General features: G+C 39.7%; 2 protein-coding genes across 2 annotated transcripts in view; both read left to right on the top strand.

The window, feature by feature from the left end:
• The first annotated feature begins 12,444 nt into the window (after nucleotides 1-12,444).
• LOC121378048 (lysozyme 1-like) lies at nucleotides 12,445-20,369 on the top strand. The gene is made up of 4 exons (XM_041506149.1): nucleotides 12,445-12,554; nucleotides 16,161-16,204; nucleotides 18,729-18,840; nucleotides 20,116-20,369. Exons 1-4 carry the CDS (start codon nucleotides 12,515-12,517, stop codon nucleotides 20,325-20,327), a joined length of 408 nt encoding a protein of 135 aa, XP_041362083.1. The 5' UTR covers nucleotides 12,445-12,514; the 3' UTR covers nucleotides 20,328-20,369.
• A 251-nt stretch (nucleotides 20,370-20,620) lies between these two features.
• Nucleotides 20,621-22,067, top strand: part of LOC121388409 — a 14,338-nt gene continuing 12,891 nt past the window's right edge. Inside the window, exon 1 of the mRNA XM_041519721.1 lies at nucleotides 20,621-20,627. Coding sequence (XP_041375655.1) covers nucleotides 20,621-20,627 — 7 coding nt within the window. The remainder of the gene's footprint in view (nucleotides 20,628-22,067) is intronic.

Genomic DNA, 22,067 nt, shown 5'->3' with positions numbered 1-22,067 from the left:
CATGAAATTGACACACATTGGGTTACATCGAGAGGCCTTAATGGCGACATGCGAATAATATGAGTGTTCATTTCTCTTCATCATCGTCGTCCTCTTCATCGTCGGTATCGTCGTCGTCTTGTTCATCCAAATATTCGCCTATCCATAAACGATACTGATTTAATTTAGAACGAATCTGTGGTCTCACATCTTTGTCTGGATTCACAAACTGTAAAATGTTCCTGGTGTTGGGACCTTTGTCAAAGTAATGCATATACGTCAGAAAGCGAGAGTACGTGTCTTTAAATAACTTCCATTGCAATGTCTTCATGTTTCTTTCAATGGCATCTTGGGACATGTTTTTTTCTTCGTAGCGTTTCCTCTTGCTTTGGAGATAGTCACGATTGATGTCGAATTCACGTTCCACCATGAGACGAATGCCTTCGTTTTCCAGGTCGGGCGACGGCTCTCCATTTCCCTTTTCGCACGTTTTCACGTGTCGCTGCAAGTCGCTTCCGTCTTTAAAGACCAGACCACACGTATCGCAAGACTGCATCCTCTTGACTAATTTGCAGGTAGAGCTCTTTCTTCGACAGTGGTTGCACGTCTTCTGAGACATTCGCCGTTACGCTCGTGCTTTTATACCATTCGGACGGCCCCGTCTCTAAACCATTAGGCCGAAGACGCCAATGTTCGGGTGTGGTCGGTTTCAAGTCCACCAAGAGATGTCCGTAGGGCCTGTGGGTAGCTTCCTCAAACTGATGCATGAAATGACTAGTGTTTTCCGGATACATCTGCCGTTCCAAAGTCAGAACCTGCTGCTTGTCGATGGGGGTTGTTGAACAGCGCTAGATAATGGCAGTTTCTTCTCTGTGTCGGGTCCTTGCTGTGATACAGGTTCTGGTTGATAGCGATGACGGATAAGTTTCTGTGATGACTTCCTTCTGTGAACAGGTCGGTGATCCTTGGGTCTTTATTAGCCATACACATCAGGTCGTCCAACACGATGAGATTTCTGACTCTGGGATCCAAATAACGATCCTTTTCCAAATTCTCAGGTATACCTTGAACAAATTTCACTCGAGCAACCTTTTTGATCATATCATAGGGGGGTTGTCATCGTTTGTAGAGCCAGATGACGCGCTGGGGAGGCGGCTGGATTTTACCATCTCTCAACAATTTGTATACCAAAAATGTCTTTCCACACGACGTGGGTCCCGACACGATCATGGTGAAGGGATGTAGCAATCTTAGGGGATGCTGCTTCTGCTGTGGTGGTGGTGGTGGTGGCTGCTGATGTGGTGGTTGTGGTGGTTGTGGTTGTGGTGGTGGTGGTGGCTGCTGCTGTGGTGGTGGTGGTGGTGGTGGTAGACCTTTAGCATGTTTTTGTTGAAAATGTCTTAACATGGCGTCTCTCCTCGAGAATGTGAAACCACATTCTGAACATGTGCTCTGCATGACGACTCTAAATGAAATGACGATATCTGACCCACATAGTTCCTTTTATAGCTTATTTAGAAATGCTTCTGCAGTTTCGGGGCTTTCCAACCCGTACCACGTTGTTGTTGTTGTTGTTTCCGTTTCAGATCGGCTTTGGCTTGCTCTACCACTTGTTGTGTTGGGGAGACTATGACGACTTTGGGTGTCGGGGTCTTGTTCTGTTCCTCTTTTTCTTTTTTCCACGTGGGATCGTAGAGTTCTAGACATCGATCCACACTGTACATGATCTGACTTTCCCCACCACGTTGAATTTCGAAGTGAGGTTGAAGTTTACCTTGTGCCTGCAGTTTATAGAAACGGGTCCACTTATCCACGTCGGGTACATATAACTTGTACTGGTCTGACATGTTGCTCCTCTGAAAGTTCTACCTCAAATGACGAGTTTTCCAAAACTATTTTACTTATATACCTTATGACGCATAAAGATATGGTAAGGAATGTTTGAATGTGTGTGATACGTATGACCAGAGTCCCTCCTCCCAAGCACAAATCTCATCGTGCGAGCTCCCAAAAAACATCGTTGCCAAAATATTACCCTTTACCAGTGTTACTACCATAGGGACACGTCCAGAGACACACTCATGGACCCAGGACATAAATAAGAAAGCAAAACCTGTTATTCACGGTTTTATTCACAACATACAACATGAAAACATAGCACACAAGTGTCTAAAACATTTAATGTCTGAACAGGTGGTTCACATAAGGACATCTTGGAGAGAGTCTGTAATGTTCCATCACTGGGTCGTCTGTCTTCTTCCATCGGTAGACGCGAAGTCCGCAACAGTAACAGGTGATGGCATCGTGGTCTCCCGTGTAGTAGAAACCGGCCTTGGCAAGTTCTTTTGGTTTTTGACGTAATTGTATGGGCCACCGAGCATACGTCAGCATCCGGGCATAGAAATGTCTCATTTCGGGACGATGACAGAACACGTAACGTCTCGAATAGCAATCTTCCTCACAGGCAGCATCTGTTTCACAGGCAGCATCTGTTTCACAGGCAGCATCCGTCTGATCTGTGGGTTCATCCATGAGTTCGCCATCTTCAGTTCCAACCCCAATGTCACGTGTAGCATCCGTTTGATCCGTATAATGAATACTCTTCTTCTCCTTATCTTGTCTTTCTGAACATTTGCAGACCAAGACGTCGTCCTCGTCGCTACTGCTGCTGCTACTAACACTGCTCGAATATCCCGATGTCATTTTCTTCGTACCAGAATATCTTCAAACTCCAAAGCAAAAATAGATCTCGTTCACAGAACTTTCGGCATGCGAATGACGCTACTAACAAAACATCCCTTTTTATATCTAAATACGAGCCTACATAGGTCAAGGCCAGTCGTAAGTAGGCCAAGGACAATAGTCTGGGGGACAGTCCAAGGGCACAACGGAACTAGTCTAAGGTCAGGGCATGACTCACACCAAGGCCAGACACATGCCAAGTATGCCAAGGTCGGTCCATGACTCACACCAAGGTCAGACACCTGCCAAGTGTGCCAAGGTCGTTCTTTCTTCAAAGCAATGGGCTGGGGATATTTCACACACACACACACACACACACACACACACACACACACACACACACACACACACACAGACACACATTCCTTTCTTCCCTTAACAAACATCCCTTTCTTCTCCTTAACAAATATTCCTTTCTTCTCCTTAACGCATATGCCTTTCTTCTTAACAAACATTCCTTTCTTCGAGACAAATATGTCTTTCTTTCCCTATGACTAAAACAAAATACTAAAAATAAATATTTGTATTCAATTAATCTTTATTTTACGAGGAAGGAAATGTTTTATTTACTCAACACATTTTATTTACGGTTATACGGACATATGGTTAAGGACCACACAGATATTGATTGAGGAAAGAAAGAAATGTTTTATTTAACGACGCACTCAACACATTTTATTTACGGTTATATGGCGTCAGACATATGGTTAAGGACCACACAGATTTTGAGAGAAAACCCGCTGTCGCCACTACATGGGCTACTCTTCCGATTAGCAGCAAGGGATCTTTTATTTGCGCTTCCCACAGGCAAGGATAGCACATACCACGGTCGTTGTCCAGTTGTGGAGCACTGGCTGGATATAGCCCAATGGGCCCATCGACGGGGATCGATCCCAGACCTACCGCACATCAAGGGAACACTCGTACCTTTCACGCTCAAGTCGACTACGCTAACTACTGAGCTACCGAGACATTGGCAAAGCCAGTCATTTAAATCATATATATGTGTGGGTGTGTGCGCGCTCGCGGGATGAAGCGACGAAATACGTCCGTTCATAATAATCTTGTGAATGCGCTATCAGATAGTGTAGAACGAGAATTCCTTTTTTCACCTATTTTAATCATTTCGTCTTTCTGCCAGACTTTGAGAACGTAACTTCTAGAAGTTCCGTAGAGTATTTTATTTAGAGACTGACAACACAAGATACCATCACTTGCCGGATGTAAACAGTGATAACCATTCATCATTCAGAGCGCTAAACGTAAATACACTACCTCGCGTCGGGCAGTCCTTAGAAGTGGTAGGTTAACGACACCACTAGAGCATCTCGATTTATTAATCATCGGCTATTGGATGTGAAACATACTTCTGACAGTTTTAGAGAGGAAACCCGCTGCACTTTCCCATTAGTAGCAATTTGGGATGCTACACCATCCCTGTCAAGGCTAGGCGACGAGTCACACACCAAGTACGTCAAGGCTATGACTTACACCAAGGTCGCACACCTGCCCAGGTATACCAGGCACTGCCTTCTAAGTCGGTCAATGCTAAACAAATCGGTCAGGGCCAGTCCAAGGCCATCAGTACCAACCTAAGTCTGTCAGGGCCAGTCCAAGGACATCAGTACCAACCTAAGTCAGTCAGGGACACGGGGCGAGCGTTCACCCTAGTAGACCACACCACTATGACTCACACCAAGGCCAGACACCAAGGTCAAGGTCACGGAAAGTAGGTCATGGCCCCAGGATGGCCCTTATACTACTAACAACGAAACACAGTGATATTATCCCCTAAATAAAATTATTGGAATGTATGTTTAAGTTTTGGGTGGATAGGGGTATTTAATTCAGAAATAGTTTTTTGGTCAATATAAGGCGCCAAATGAATGTATCTTAACGCTGCAATCTCGGGGTTTACATTCATTCAGTTATACTTATTTTCGTGTTTATATCCAATTAGGGTTCAAGCACGCTGTCCTGGGCACATACCTCGACTATCACGGCTGTCTCTCCAGGACAGTGGGTTAGTTGTTGGTGGTTAGTGAAAGAGAGAAGTCGGTGTAGTGGTCTTACAACTAACCATTGATTCGTTAAACCTCGCTCTGGGTGGGAGCCGGTACCGGGCTGCGAACCCAGTACCTACCGGTCTGATGGCATAACCACGACCCCACCGAGGCCTGTCGGGGTTTAAATACATTATTTGACCATTTAGAGTCTATGATTTTTTATGAAATATACAAGAAAGAAGAAATAGATTTAGTATAATTTTAAGGGAATTCCTAATTTACGTGTTTGCTCAACTTCTTGAGCTTTGAATAAAAAAAGAAGAAAGAAATGTTTTATTTAACGACGCACTCAACACATTTTATTTACGGTTATATGGCGTCAGACATATGGTTATGGACCACACAGATTTTGAGAGGAAACCCGCTGTCGCCAATACATGGGCTACTCTTTCCGATTAGCAGCAAGGGATCTTTTATTTGCGCTCCCACAGGCAGGATAGCACAAACCATGGCCTTTGTTGAACCAGTTATGAATCACTGGTCGGTGCAAGTGATTTACACCTACCCATTGAGCCTTGCGGAGCACTCACTCAGGATTTGGAGTCGGTATCTGGATTAAAAATGCCATGCCTCGACTGGGATATGAACCCATTACCTACCAGCCTGTAGACCGATGGCCTAAGCACGACGCCACTGAGGCCGGTGAGCTTTGAATAACGTACCTTTGTTTTGATGCACGTAACCCAATGGTAAAGTGCTCACCTGGTGCGCTGCCAGTCAGGGATCAATCTCCGTCGCTGGGCCCATTGGGCTATTTCTCGTTTCAGCCAACGCACCATGACTTGTATATCAAAGGCCGTGATATGTGCTATCCTGTCTGTGGGATGGTACATATAAAAGGTCACTTGCTACCAGTGGTAAAATGTAGCGGGTTTTATTTCTAAGACTATATGTCAAAATTACCAATGTCTGACATCCAATAGCCGATGATTAGAGGGACATTCCCGAGTTTGCTGCATTGTAAGATGTTTCCGACTAATAATATATTTCTACGATTAAACTTACATTAAATACATTTTCTTGTTTAGAATATCAGTGTCTGTATATTCAATGTGTTTCTGGTCGTCTTAATATTTGTAAGAAGCCCAGACTGGATTTTGTCTTCAAATAATTTCGTACGTACGAAAAAATCTTTTTTAGGAAATAAAATAAAATTTAACCTAGTACAAATATTAAAACGATCAGAAACACGTATAATATACAACCACTAATATTTTATGCAGAAACCTATATTTTATATGTAATTACAGTCCTCAAAAAGTCTCTGTTAGTCGATAACAACTTAAACATTGCAGCAAAGTCAGGAATGTCCCTTTAATAAATCAATATGCTTTAGTGGTGTCGTTAAACAAAACAAACTTTAAGTTTCTTTCAATGCAATATATTATGTAGCTACTGTGCATTTTGAATGGAAACTATTTAGGGGTGGCAGCAGGCTTGTAACCCCGCAACTGAACTTTCTTTCTTAATTACCAATACTTTCTCAAGTTTACGTAGGGGTCAGGGTAATGTCTGCGAACGCTTTTTAAAAAAAAAAAAATTGATTAAAATAACCTAACAAAATTAACATTTTTAATTATCGCTTTTAGGAGGGTGGAGAACTATACCAAAATATAGTACAGTTTGTACACTAATGAAGTTTTCAATATCTATTCATCCATGGATCCATCCATCCATCCATCCATCCATCCATCCATACATACATATTTTTATCTTTCTATTTGTCCGTATGTCTGTCTGCCTATCAATCTTTCTTATTTAATTATTAATTTTGTTTATTTTATTTTATATTTCAAAGGGACATTCCCGAGTTTGCAGCAATTTTAAAGATGTTATCGACTAAAAGAGACTTTTTAACGATTGTAATTACATATCAAATATGTTTTTCTGCATAAAATACTAGTGACTGTATATTATTTGTGTTTCTGATAGTTCTAATATTTGTACTAGGTCAAATTGCATTTTATTTCCTAAAATATTTTTTTTTTTGTACGTACGAAATTATTTGAAGAGAAAATCCCGTTCGGGCTTCTTAAGACGACCAGAAACACATTGAATATACAGACACTGATATTCAAAACAAGAAAGTATATTTAATATGTAAGTTTAATCGTAGAAATATTTTATTTGTCGGAAACATATTACAATGGAGCAAACTCAGGAATGTCCCTTTAATCAAGCTAAGATACGTTTTGACAGTAAGTTACGAGATCACCTGAATCATGTTGATTTTACCGTTACTCCACCTATTTTCAGATGTTTTATTAATAACCTTTACAATATATTAATTTTATACAATTATTATTATTATTGCTAACAAGATATTAAACCAGTTTAATCAGGGCCACGAAGTCCTGACATATTTATGAAGTGGAGCAGACGATTTTGCAATGATTTCGAGACAAAGGATCGTTGGTAATCATGGTTTATTACTTTTGTCCAAGTAATCTTGTTAAACTGATTACGATCTAGCAATAATAGGCAGTACACGTTATTATCTTGCTAACTTGAAATACATATTTAGAACTGTATATTGCGGTTATTTACTTTCTGATTTTGTAACTGGCATTTCAGAAAGCCACAAATCATTCAGTATTTAATATCCCTAGACACATTCAAATCGCTCTTCTATCTCGTTACATCCTGGTAAGAAAACACGAAATCTAAAAGTCATTTTATTTAAAAGGTTATCATATGTAGAGGTAATGTGGTTTAATTTGCGTGTGTGCACATATTTTTAAACATTACATAAAATGATTTTTGTTTTTTGTAAATGTTATTTTATTATATTTTCAAAATATCTTTACTGAATGGATTATGTATCGCGTAAACATGAAATGAAATATGCCTGCTTGTCTGCCTACCTGTCTGACTGTCTGTCTGTCTGCCTGACTGTCTGCCTACCTGTCTGTCTGCCAACCTGCCTCTGTCTGTCCGACTGTCCGCCTGCCTGCCTGGCTGCCTTCCTGCCTGCCTGCCTATCTGCCTGCCTGCCTATCTGTCTGTTTGTCTGTCTGTCCGTTTGCCTGCCTGCCTATCTGTCTGTTTGTCTGTCTGTCCGTTTGCCTGCCTGCCTATCTGTCTGTTTGTCTGTCTGTCCGTTTGCCTGCCTGCCTATCTGTCTGTTTGTCTGTCTGTCCGTTTGCCTGCCTGCCTATCTGTCTGTTTGTCTGTCTGTCCGTTTGCCTGCCTGCCTATATGTCTGTTTGTCTGTCTGTCCGTTTGCCTGCCTGCCTATCTGTCTGTTTGTCTGTATGTCCGTTTGCCTGCCTGCCTATCTGTCTGTTTGTCTGTCTGTCCGTTTGCCTGCCTGCATATCTGTCTGTTTGTCTGTCTGTCCGTTTGCCTGCCTGCCTATCGATGAAACAAGTAGAGTCTCCACGAGTATTCGGGCACGGGTCGAGTCTAGCAAGACTCGAGTATTGGTTCACAGGACTCGAGTACCCGTACAATGAGGACAATGTAGAACAACTATTCCAGCAGTAACTAATCAGCAATATAAGTTACACAATAATTATATGGTCATGTGCTAGTTTCTCTTTTTAATCTGGTCGTCCGTCCGTCACAATACTGAACGTATCAACCGGTTTCTAAATGCAATACAATGCCATGAGTGCTGGACTTAAGATGCATAATTCTATTTTACTTTATTCCTTAGTCTCATTATCATCTAGTATAAGTGTCGGGTACTCGGGTCCGTGTCGAGTTTGACCCTCGAGTACTAGAGTCCAATACTTTGGACTCGTGGAGGCCCTAGAAACAACACATTATTGTTGCGAGCCGTGACCGGGATGCGAACACAGTACCTACCAGCCTAAGTTCCGATGATTTAACCACTACACCTCTGAAGCCGGTGTGCCGGTTTGAGATTGTAACCGGTTTGAGATTGTCCTTTGCTTATTGCACATGCGTCAAAATCGAAGGGCAATCCGAAACCGCTGCTGCACAGAACGTGGTATTAGTCCATGGGCCAGAGTCGAAATTGGTATCACCTTGGCGGGCAAATTCTCATGGTGTTTTTTCTTTAATAGCCCTATGCCTGTAGTTAATAAATTAGTATGATAGACTTTTGTAAGGAGTAGCCTTTTGGTGGATATCACTCCATAAACATAGTGAGGTGAGGACAAATTCTTGTACAATATTTTAAGGGTAGGAATAACAAAATGTATCATAACTTTGCAACCAATGGAATAGCCACCTAAATTAGCACTCAAACTGTTTATATTAGCCTCCTCGACACACTGCTATATAATATATACAAATTAGTGTAATAATGAGGTCACCAGAGATCAAAAGGTCATAACATTGTCTTGATTTTAAAAATCCGACACCTTGGCATTAAAGGGACATTCTTGAGTTTGCTGCAATTTTTAAGATGTTATCGACTAACAGAGACTTTTTAACGATTGTAATTACATGTCAAATATATTTTAATGCATAAAATATTAGTGGCTGTATATTAAACGTGTTTCTGACCGTTCTAATATTTGTACTGGCTTAAATTTCATTTTATTTCCTAAAAACTATTTTTTCGTATTATTTGAAGACAAAATACAGTTTGGGCTTCTTACAAATATTAAGACGACCAGAAACACATTCAATATACAGACACTGATATTCTAAACAAGAAAATATATTTAATATGTAAGTTTAATCGTAGAAATATTTTATTAGTCGGAAACATCTTACAATGCCGCAAACTCAGGAATGTCCCTTTAATGGTACTACTGCTTCATGTATGAGGGATATTTTCAACTCAACTACCTAGAATGTGAATGATAGACACCCTGTCAGTAATTAAAGGGGTCATTGTTAAATTGTTTTGAAAATAGCTGCCTTTACAGCAAACGACAGAAAGTCATATTTACAAAACTAACATAAAAGTGTGAAAAACCCAATCAAAAACAGTATGTACAAATCCTATGACGGTACCAAATCAAATCATCTTTGGTCCTGATGATGATATGTGTGGATGTGACAACTACATACAGAGAGAGTAAACAATAATTGACTGATCAGAAAATAATGCAAAACATGGACCCATGGACCTCTGTGTACTGATAAGGGTTAAACATATTTATAAATGGACCAGACGTTTGGCAATACACATATAATTATAACTAGTTATTGTCTTAGGATATCGGCTTTATCCTGCGAATGTGAGACGGGTGAATGCCGCGAGGCTCTTAAGACAGTAACCAGTTATTTTATTTATCCTGCAATGCACATAAAACAGTAACCAGTTATTTTTATTTATCCTGCAATCCACATAAAACAGTAACCAGTTATTTTATTTATTCTGCAATCCACGTAAAACAGTAACCAGTTATTTTATTTATCTTGCTATCCACGTAAAACAGTAACCAGTTATTTTATCTATCCTGCAATGCACATAAAACAGTAACCAGTTATTATATCTATCCTGCAATGCACATAAAACAGTAACCAGTTATTTTATTTATCCTGCAATGCACGTAAAACAGTAACCAGTTATTTTATTTATCCTGCAATCCACGTAAAACAGTAACCGGTTATTTTATTTATCCTGCAATCCACGTAAAACAGTAACCGGTTATTTTATTTATCCTGCAATCCACGTAAAACAGTAACCAGTTATTTTATTTATCTTGCAATCCACGTAAAACAGTAACCAGTTATTTTATTTATCCTGCAATGCACGTAAAACAGTAACCAGTTATTTTATTTATCCTGCAAGCCACATAAAACAGTAACCAGTTATTTCATTTATCCTGCAAGCCACATAAAACAGTAACCAGTTATTTCATTTATCCTGCAAGCCACATAAAACAGTAACCAGTTATTTTATTTATGTTGCAATCCACATAAAACAGTAACCAGTTATTTTATTTATCCTGCAATGCACATAAAACAGTAACCCGTTATTTTATTTATCTTGCAATCCACATAAAACAGTAACCAGTTATTTCATTTATCCTGCATTCCACATAAAACAGTAACCAGTTATTTTATTTATCCTGCAAGCCACATAAAACAGTAACCAGTTATTTCATTTATCCTGCAAGCCACATAAAACAGTAACCAGTTATTTCATTTATCCTGCAAGCCACATAAAACAGTAACCAGTTATTTTATTTATGTTGCAATCCACATAAAACAGTAACCAGTTATTTTATTTATCCTGCAATGCACATAAAACAGTAACCCGTTATTTTATTTATCTTGCAATCCACATAAAACAGTAACCAGTTATTTCATTTATCCTGCATTCCACATAAAACAGTAACCAGTTATTTTATTTATCTTGCAATCCACGTAAAACGAAAAATTAATTTAATTCACAACTTTACCGTTATCCAGTATAATACGTCTTAAATAACAACAATTTATTTCTTACATTTAAAATAAAAATTCAAAACGGATTTTAAAAATGAGTAACTTTCAACAATACAGCATTCCTTTGCTGACCATAACTAGTGTAAAAGTAAAAAAGAAGTAAAGTTTGTTTTATTTAACGACGCCTCTAGAGCACATTGATTTTTATCTTATCATCGGCTATTCGACGTCAAACATATGTCATTTTGACATATTTCTTTAGAGAAAACCCGCTGCCGCCACATAGGCTACTTTTTCCAATAAGCAGCAATGGGTTTTTTAATGCACTTTTACACAGACAGGACAGCACATACTACGGCCTTTGATGAACCAGTTGTGGATGACTGGTTGGAACAGAAAATAGCCCAAACTGCAAATGGGTCTACTGAGAAGGATCGATCCGATCACCGACCGCTTCACAGGACACGCTACCGCTTGAGCTACAGTGTAAAAGTAGTTGCGTCAGAAAAAGCTATATGGGTCAATGACCGAAAATATTGAAGTTTATCTAGTCATCATAACTTGACGATACATATAGTATTTGCAACATACATTGTAAATAATACTTTTATTATTTCCATAATGACAATAATGTGTGACAATAACCTATGAATATTTTAATATTCGAGTATTTAGAAATGACTCAGACATTTTGAAAATACCGGCCTCTGTGGTGTCGTGGTTAAACCATCGAACATAAGGTAGGTAGATAGGTACAGGGTTCGCAACCCGGTACCGGCTCCCACCCAGAGCGAGCTTTAACGACTACACCGTTACCTAGTTACGACTTATACCTAGTATAAGGCCACTACACCGACTTCTCTCTTTCACTAACCACCAACAACTAACCCACTGTCCTGGAGAGACAGCCCAGATAGCTGAGGTGTGTGCCAAGGACAGCGTGATTGAACATTAATTGGATATAAACGTAATTATAAACACGAGAGCGAGTTTTAACAACTCAGTGGGTAGGTGTAAGGCCACTACACCCTCTTTTCTCTGACTACCCACTAACAACTAACAACTAACCCACTGTCTTGTTTAAAGTTTAAAAGTTCAATTGTGTTGTGTTTAACGACATCGACTGCTGGATGTCAAACATTTGGTCATTTCGACATATAGTCTTAGAGAGGAAACCTTGCTGGATGTAGCTCAGTGGCAGAGAGCTCATATGAGATGCGAAGGGTCGTAGATCTGTGGTCAACGAATTGTTTTCAATGTTCTAAAGGTGTCCTCCAAATACACAATCTTTTCTTCTCCTCAGCTGATCGTGACGCCCTTATCTGTTGACGTGGACGTCTGGTCTGTATAAATTGACAACACCTTGAGTTTCTCACACGGGTCTTCACTAGGCATCAGAGACGAACGACACGATGTTATTTGCGGCAATTTTTCTGTGTTTGCTCCCTTTGGGTAAGATACGGTTTGTAGTACATATTGTTTAATCCGAGCGATTTAAACTCGCTCATCCTAGCCTAGAGTCCGATGTACGTACCTTTGTTGTTTAGCAGAGTGGCGGGATGTAAAAAAAGAAGAAGTTTGATTTGTTTAATGACAACACTAGAACACATTGCTTTATTAATCGTCGGCTATTGGATGTCAAAGGGGTGGGACATAGCCCAGTGGTAGAGCGCTCGCCTGATCTTCGTTCGGTCTGAGATCGATACCCGTCGGTGGTCCGTTGGTTATATTAAAGGCCGTGACATGTGCTATCCTTGAATAGAAGCCTGCCTCGATTAGAGGCCGGGTCTCAGAGCATCACGAAAACAATAGAGGCCTGTATTGAACAGAAACCTGCCTCGATTAGAGGCCGGGTCTCAGAGCATCAAGAAAACAATAGAGGCCTGCATTGAACAGAAACCTGCCTCGATTAGAGACAGGGTCTTAGAGCGTCACGAAAACAATAGAGGTCTGCCTTGTATAGAAGCCTGCCTCGAGTAGAGGCCGGGTCTCAGAGCATCACGAAAACAATAGAGGCCTGCCTTGTATAGAAGCCTGCCTCGATTGGAGGCCGGGTCTCAGAGCATCACGAAAACAATAGAGGCCTGCCTTGAATAGAAGCCTGCCTCGATTAGAGACCGGGTCTCAGAGCATCACGAAAACAATAGAGGTCTGCATTGTATAGAAGCCTGCCTCGATTAGAGGCCGGGTCTCAGAGCATCACGAAAACAATAGAGGTCTGCATTGTATAGAAGCCTGCCTTGATTACAGGCCGGGTCTCAGAGCATCACGAAAACAATAGAGGTCTGCCTTGTATAGAAAGAAGCCTGCCTGGATTAGAGACCGGGTCTCAGAGTGTTACGAAATAAATAGAAAACTAGGCTTCTATTCGAGGAATTACGGTATATGCCAGAATTAGCAAATGTTTGACATCCAATAGCCGATGATAAATACATCAATGTGTTCTAGTGGTGTCGTTATATTAAAACAACTTTAACTCTGATTGTTTCGCATCAAAATTAACTTTGTCCCACACACCAGAAACAAAAACCACGCTGGATTTACCGAAATTGATAATTTAAGTAAAATGTTGTTAGGTAACATGAGCAGTAAAAAAAAAAGCATTAACATTCGGTAATATTTTACACTGCCTCAGAACTAGGGTCAGCGACTTTAATGAATGGGAAATATGCTGAAAAACAAAAGATACGCGAATCTCTATCTAGTTTTCTTTTATTTGTTGTAAATAATTCAGTGTGAATCCAGCTAGTTTTCATGTCTATCGAAATTATCAATGTCGTGTGAACATTCTTTTCCATTTGACAGTCAACATAGCGAATTACTTTTATCACCGGCCTCGGTGATGTCGTGGTTAGGCCATCGGTCTACAGGCTGGTAGGTACTGTTTTAGGATCATAGTCGAGGCATGGGATTTTTAATCCAGATACCGACTCCAAACCCTGAGTGAGTGCTCCATAAGGCTCAATGGGTAGGTGTAAACCACTTGCACCGACCAGTGATCCATAACTGGTTCAACAAAGGCCATGGTTTGTGCTATCCTGCCTGTGGGAAACGCAAATAAAAGATCCCTTGCTGCCTGGCGACAGCTATAGTGGTATCATTAAACAAAACAAAAAACATTTAACTTTCTGCGATAAATGCAATTCCTTACTTCTTCGAGTTATATTTTCCTTTAACTCCTACCGACTGCAACCAAATGAACAATTAAATATAATATTCAACCAGTTCTCTCTCTCTCTCTCTCTCTCTCTCTCTCTCTCTCTCTCTCTCTCTCTCTCTCTCTCTCTCTCTCTCTCTCTCTCTCTCTCTCCTCCCAGCGGTCAAAGAAGTATAAAAGTGTATTCCTCCCCACAAAATACCCCACAAAAAACCCAACACGTTTTCCGCTTTTCATCTTCAAAATGTGGGATTTTAATATTTATTTATTTATTTATTTATTTATTATTCTTCCCCTTGTGTTTGCCTTGAAATAGCAGACGCGTGTACAGGAGGATTTCGGCAGTCGAATATACGTTCTTTTTTTCCCCAATTGGCGAGTGAAGTTTTTAGGACTGCGTTCGATTCATGCGCCTAACATACCTCTCGATGTAGATGTTAAAACGACGGCATACGAACCTTTTCTCCAACAAAGTTTATGATAATATGCGTTAGTCTTCTCGCCATTAATACACCAAAACAATACAAAGGTGAGTAACAGAAGCAGTAACTTATACACACAACTATTGCGAATCTTCCATTTGCCTATTCAATACAGTATCTCTGTATAGTATAGTTTCAAAAGGCGTTATTACAGAGTTGCGTGGATGCAGCCATGATCCATGATCAGGTGATTTTCCCGCAAAAAAAGAAGAAGCTGACAGTGAACCACGATATATGGTTCCATCTCCGTCTGTAGGAGGATTGCCACTGTATAGTAAAGAATCAGTAAAGACCAGAAAATCCTTTCTACAGCTTGCGTAAACAAAAGGACATCTGAGGGTGCACACGGGTGTGTACATAATAATATTTTAAGCAAGGAACTCTAAGCAGGGATGAAATTAGCTGATTGAATCAAAACTTGCCGGACCAAACATGACAATAAAGTATAAAATCAAAATAACTGCCGGTCCGACGGAGCAGTAGGCAATATGATTTCCCATCCTGTGGTGATGCTGACAGGCAAAAGAACCGGTCGGGACGACAGTATTTCGAGCCCTGGTAAGTATTTTCCAGAAATATTTCTTAAATTATTTAGATAGCAGAACACCTTTAAAGGAACTATCCCGAGTTTGCCGCACTGTTAAATGTTTTCCCACTAATACATTTTGTAACGACTAGTATTACATATTAAATATAGTTTCTTGTTTGCAATATCAGTGTCTGTATTCAAGGTGTTTGCGATCGTCCTCATATTTGTAAGTAGCCCAAACTGGATTTGGTATCCCGATAATTTCTTATGTACGAAATAGATAAATATATATTAGGGGAAAACAAAAGAAAAAATTTAACCTAGTGTGAAAACTAAGACGATCAGAATCACGTTTAATATACAACCACTGATATTTTATTTAGAAAAAAATATTTAATATGTAATTACAGTCGTTAAAGGGACATTCCCGAGTTTGCAGCAATTTATAAGATGTTGTCGACTAAAAGAGACTTTTTAACGATTGTAATTACATATCAAATATGTTTTTCTGCATAAAATACTAGTGACTGTATATTATTTGTGTTTCTGATAGTTCTAATATATGTACTAGGTCAGATTTCATTTTATTTCCTAATATATATATTTTTTTGTACGTACGAAAGATAAAATCCAGTTCGGGCTTCTTACAACTATTAAGACGACCAGAAACACATTGAATATACAGACATTGATATTCAAAACAAGAAAATATATTTAATATGTAAGTTTAATCGTAGAAATATTTTATTTGTCGGAAACATCTTACAATGCAGCAAACTCAGGAATGTCCCTTTAAAGAGTCTCTGTCGAAAACTCGCGATAGTCCCTTTAATACTGTTATTTTTTTCTTTTCTTTTAATTTAATGACAATTAATAAATGTCTATTGCAGGAATGTCAGCAATTTCCAGCCATTGTCTTGACTGCATTTGTAGCGTTCGTATTATTATTTTTTGTTTTTCCTTTCTACTTCTTCCCTTTTTTTTTGGTCTCCAATACTAGTAATATATGGATAAAATCTATCCAATTGACAGGGGTGGCACGTAGCCCAGTACTTAAGCACTCGCCTGATTCGCGGTCCGTCTAGGATCGATCCCCATCAAAGGCACATTGAGCTATTTTTCGTTCCAGCCAGTGCACCACAATTGGTATTTTAAAGGCAGAGTTTTTGTGATATCTTGTCTATGGGATGGTGCATATAACATATCAATTGCTATTAATGAAAAATGTAGCGGGTATCCTTTCTAAGACTATGTCAGAATTACCAAATGATTGACATCCAATAGCCTCTTTTTCCCTTCCTTACTCATTCCCGCCTCTGATTTCTGGCTCTGTTTTCTCCCCATCTAAACCCCCCCCCCCCCCCCCCCCTCTCTCTCTCTCTCTCTCTCTCTCTCTCTCTCTCTCTCTCTCTCTCTCTCTCTCTCTCTCTCTCTCATTTTGTTTTACAACCAACACACTCGTATTTATCACCAATGACAGGACTTGTGGTATTAACTGCTCATTCAAAAGTCGGGTGCACCTTGAACGGAAGTTATTTGATTTAGTACTACCTACAACGATTATGGGGGTTTATGTGAATACACGTTAATAAAATATGTTTATTCTTTATGTTGCTCAGACCATATCCATAGTACATGAGGTAAAATAAATAACATATTCTATACAATTTGAGAACAATTAAACATTCAACATTTCCAATGGAAGAACAAAGGATTAATGAAATAATAGGATATATACATACGTGTATACATATTGTGTGATATACATATATATAACTACATACATACAATCACATAAATACATCTTTAAAATGTCCATATTTTTTTATCACATCATTTTAAGACTTAGTGTTATATACTGGCAAAGGAAAGAAAACGTTTTATTTAACGACGCACTCAGCACATTTTATTTACGGTTATATTGCGTCAGACATATGGTTAAGGACCACACAGATATTGAGAGAGGAAACCCGCTGTCGCCACTTCATGGGCTACTCTTTTCGATTAGCAGCAAGGGATCTTTTATATGTACCATCTCATAGACAGGATAGCACATACTGACAAAGATTTATGAATATTGTTACTGTGTCTGTTACGCCAAACAAAGAGAAAAAAGTGGATCTCTGGTCAGACCAATGTTCCAGAACTGATGCAGCGATGCAGCTTTTCTTTTTTTCTTTTTCTTTTTTTTTTAAAGCAAAAGCAGAAACGGTGGGTAGGCTTATATTTTGGGGTGTTTTTTACGTCCTCATCACCTGCTTTGGGCCACCCTCAGTGGCCATTGTTCCCCTTCCTTTGTCTTGGTACCCTAAATATTTCCCTTTACATTTTCCATATAGCCTAGGAAATTTTTATGACTTCGACTTTGGTCGCAAATGTTTTTAAAGAACAGGACCTGTTTTAGAGACAGCTAGTTAAAGACAGTTAATGGTCCAAGACAGCATATAGACCATTTTGGCTCAACATGCGGTTTTACGTCATAGCTCAATCAATCAATCAGTCAGTCAGTCAGTCAGTCAATCAGTCAATCTTTATTTGTTTATATATGAATAATACAAAGAACATGGCACATTTTAAAACAAAAAAAACCCGGCAAAAATCGACGTCATACCGAGGGAATTTAAAAAACAAATGTTGACGCGTGAGGGTCAAAATCGACGCGCATGCTGACCAGACACCAGAACTTTATTTTGTTTGGCCTTAAACAATATCATTTTAATACTACTCGGTTTTTTTTTTGTTGTTGAAATAATAGCTAGATAAATAGCGTTTCCTAAGATCATACATTTTTTTTTTTTAATATACTGCATTTAAAAAACAACAGGAATTCGTCTCTGATGTTATTTTGGTTACAAATACAGTATATTCGTTCGTATCTTGGTATCAGGTTATTGTTATATAGTCTAAATCCTCCTACAACAATTTTGGGTTTTTTAATTAATAATTTCAGTTTCGTTTGACGTAAGTAAAAAAAAGTAAACTTGTTATGGAAATAATAACAAACAATTACTACTTTTGTGTGAAAGTTACCAAACAATCGGCTCAGAAATAAATAATTTGTAGTAAATTCCATATTATGAAAAAAGGCGTTACCTGTGGGACGGACTATATATATATATAGTAAAGATTCTTCTGTGTTTCAACGGAAGAATATTCAGGTATGTCTCATACAGATGTTCGATTTTAAAATTTTATAATCTATAACTAATTGCCTTATTCACGGGCGTAGAAAAATACCAAAAAGTGGGGGTGAGGTGGGGTGGTGGGGTGGGTTGGGTGCACCCCCCAATATATATATATATATATATATATATATATATATATATATATATATATATATATATATATATATATAACATCGCTGCTACTGCCCCCCCCCCCCCCCCCCGCTTCCTACTCGTACCTGTAGGTAAATATTTTGTTTACAAGTGGGATGTTGTTTTATTTTCTTTGTTTAGCTTGAATCCGGCTGCCGACCGCTAGCATGTAAATGGGACGTTAACTCGCCCTCCTGCGGGTACTACCAACTCAAGCAAGTGTACTGGATCGACTGCGGGAAGCCCGGCGGAAGTAAGTACCAGTATATATCTTGTACTCGTACATAGTGGCAAAGCGCTCTACTAATGCGCAGTCGGTCTAGGATCGATCCCCGGCGGAAGTAAGTATATATCTTGTACTCGTACATAGTGGCAAAGCGCTCGACTGATGCGCGGTCGGTGTTGGATCGATCCCCGGCGAAAGTAAGTATACATCTTGTATTCTTGCATAATGGCAAAGCGCTCGCCTGATGCGCGGTTGGTCTAGGATCGATCCCCGGCGGAAGTAACTATACATCTTGTACTCCTACATAGTGGCAAAGCGCTCGACTGATGCGCGGTCGGTCTAGGGTCGATCCCCGGCGGAAGTAAGTATATATCTTGTACTCGTACATAGTGGCAAAGCGCTCGACTGATGTGCGGTCGGTCTAGGATCGATCCCCGTCGGTGGTCCCACTGTGTTATTTGTCGTTCCATCTAGTGCACCACGACTGGCATATCAAAGTCCGTGGTATGTGCTATCCTGTCTACGGCCGATGATTAATAAATCAATGTGCTCTAGTGATGTCGTTAAGAAAATAACACTTTAACGTTTTGTTCCATATTCATTTAAAGGGACTATCCCTAGTTTATGCAAGCCACTGTAAGATGTTTTCGCTTGTTGCGCGGTCGGTCTAGGATCGAACACCGTCAGTGGATCCATTGGGCTATTTCTCGTTCCAGTGAGTGCACCACGACTGGTATATCAAAGGCCGTAGTATGTGCTATCATGTCTGTGGGATGGTGCATATAGAAGATCCCTTGCTACTAATGAAAAAAAAATGTTGCGGGTTTTCTCACTATGACCATGTCAAACAAATTAACATATGTTTGACATCCGATAGCTGATGATTAATAAATCAATGTGCTCTAGTGGTGTCGTTATATAAATAAAACTAACTTTTTGTTTTATATTCATTTAAAGGGACGGTCCCAAATTTATGCAAGCCATTGTAAGATGTTTTCGCTTGTTGCTAAACTATGTATCAACGTAAAAGAATACTGTCAATACATAATGTAGTGAAATGCTTTTGTGCAGGGGCCGGGACTGATACGCGGTCGGTCTACGATCGATCCCCATCTGTGGGCCGATTGGGTTACTTTTCGTTCCAGCCAGTGCACTACCAAGGGTTTCCTCTCTAAAAAAAATGGCCCTATGTTTGGCATCCAATAGCCGATGATTAATAAATCAGTGTACTCTAGTGGTATCGTAACAACAACAACAACAACACCAACGACGACAAAACTATATTGTTATTGCTAATTTTAGGTCTGACTGCGTGTGCCCTGGATAAGTCGTGTGCGACAAGGTGTGTGAAGGCGTACATGAGCCGATACGGAACACACTGCACGCGCGGCCACACACCGACCTGCGAGGACTACGCCAGAATCCACAATGGCGGACCGGGTGGATGTCACAGGAGCGCCACGCTGGGCTACTGGAGCAAGATCAGGGCACGCGGATGTTCGAAATATTCTTAAGGATAACTGTTCAGCTCCCTGTTCAATAAATATTGCTATATACTCTTTCGTTCTGGGTCTTTCTTTTTTTAAACTTTTTAATTTTTAATTGTATAACTACATGTAGATTTAACCCATGCTTATCACGGGGAAGTTGAGATGGGGTGTGGTGGTCATATACTGCCCCCCCCCCCCCCACCCATTCACCCCATTTTTTTTTTAATTCGACCGTCGTGTAGATAGCCAGTCCTCACTAGCTGATGGTATATACACGGCCGCCGTATATATAGCCACTTCTGTGTTCAGTGCCAAAGATGACGGGTTCCACTGAGCTTGTATTTATGAAATGTATCGTTGTACGCACTATTTAGAACAGTGCATATACGGTAGTAGACTAGACCCGAATGTAAAGCGATCCTTGCGAAATACGGCATCGGCTACTGGAAGTACGAAGAAGGCGGTCGACAGTGCATATAAAAATACGAGAAGCGATCAGAACGATCGGAAACTTAAAAAGGTCTTGCGTATTATAAGGTCTCACTACACAGATGTCATCTGCCATTGAAATCCATGTTAAACTGCCCAACTTCAAATGAAGATTTCCAATAGATTGGGTTCTCGTTGACACTAAAAACATACACCATTGCGAACATGCATTATATAAGCATTTATTTTCACTTCGAAATTGAGAAAATTTCCTTCTCAGTTGTGTGCTATATAACCGCATCTGGCTGTAGTAGGTCCTACCTGTCCTAACCACCTGTTCAGTAACTCTTTGACACTATACACCGCTATACACCTATGTCCCAAAAAGGCAATACACAATATTACAAAATAACATGGGCAAAATCCAGCCAGAAGGCACCATTAAAAATATATAATTGTTTTAATTCTTCCCCAATTACTAGAAGTGAATATGTGAACCGCAACATATGTCACAATTGGGCACTATAGTGGACCGTGATCAATGAATTTTCACCCGGAAGTCAACTGTGTAGTGAGACCTAATAATACAGAAACAATGAAAAATTTACTTCCCATTTTTTTTAAGGTAATGTAAAATATTTTCAACTATAACAGCTTTCTTTTTACAGTTATGTTACTTCATGTTTGTTTTCTTTAATTATCAATTATCGGGGTCTTTTTTTTTATTGTCCTGGTATTTGAGTAGCAGGATCTAGCTCAGTCGGTAGAGCACTTAACTGAGGTGCTCTTGGACGTAGGATCGCATCCATTCAGTGGAGACATCCTCTGATTGGGTTCTTTCCCTTTCCAACCAGTGCTCCACGATTGGTATATCAAAGGTTTTATTATGTGTTGTCCTATCTGTGGGAAAGTGCATATAAAAGATACCCCCTACAAAGATGGGAGCTCATACGCCTACGCCTGTATACCATTGAATTTTGGCTGTATTTAGGAGACCAACCCCCCCGCAACTTCCTCAGAGCGATATTTCTGTATATTTCACAGTTCCTTGCTTGAAATATTATTCTGTGTCCATCCGTGTGCGCAACAACTGGTCAAAGGCCGTGGTATGTGCTTTGTTGTCTGTGGAAAAGACAATATAAAAGATCATTTGTTGCATGGGGAAAACGTAGCGGGTTTCCTCTGATGACTGAGTGTCAGAATTACCAAATGTTTGACATCCAATAGCCGATGATTACATAATCAATGTGCTCTAGTGGTGTCGTTAAACAAAACAAACTTTAAACCGTGTGCACAGTTGCACGTCGTTTTGTTTACACAAGCTACTGAGAGATT

This window comes from Gigantopelta aegis, chromosome 2 (genome assembly GCF_016097555.1).
Source record: "Gigantopelta aegis isolate Gae_Host chromosome 2, Gae_host_genome, whole genome shotgun sequence".
Classification (NCBI taxonomy): Eukaryota; Metazoa; Mollusca; class Gastropoda; order Neomphalida; family Peltospiridae; genus Gigantopelta; species Gigantopelta aegis.
This window is presented reverse-complemented; position numbering and strand designations above follow the sequence as displayed.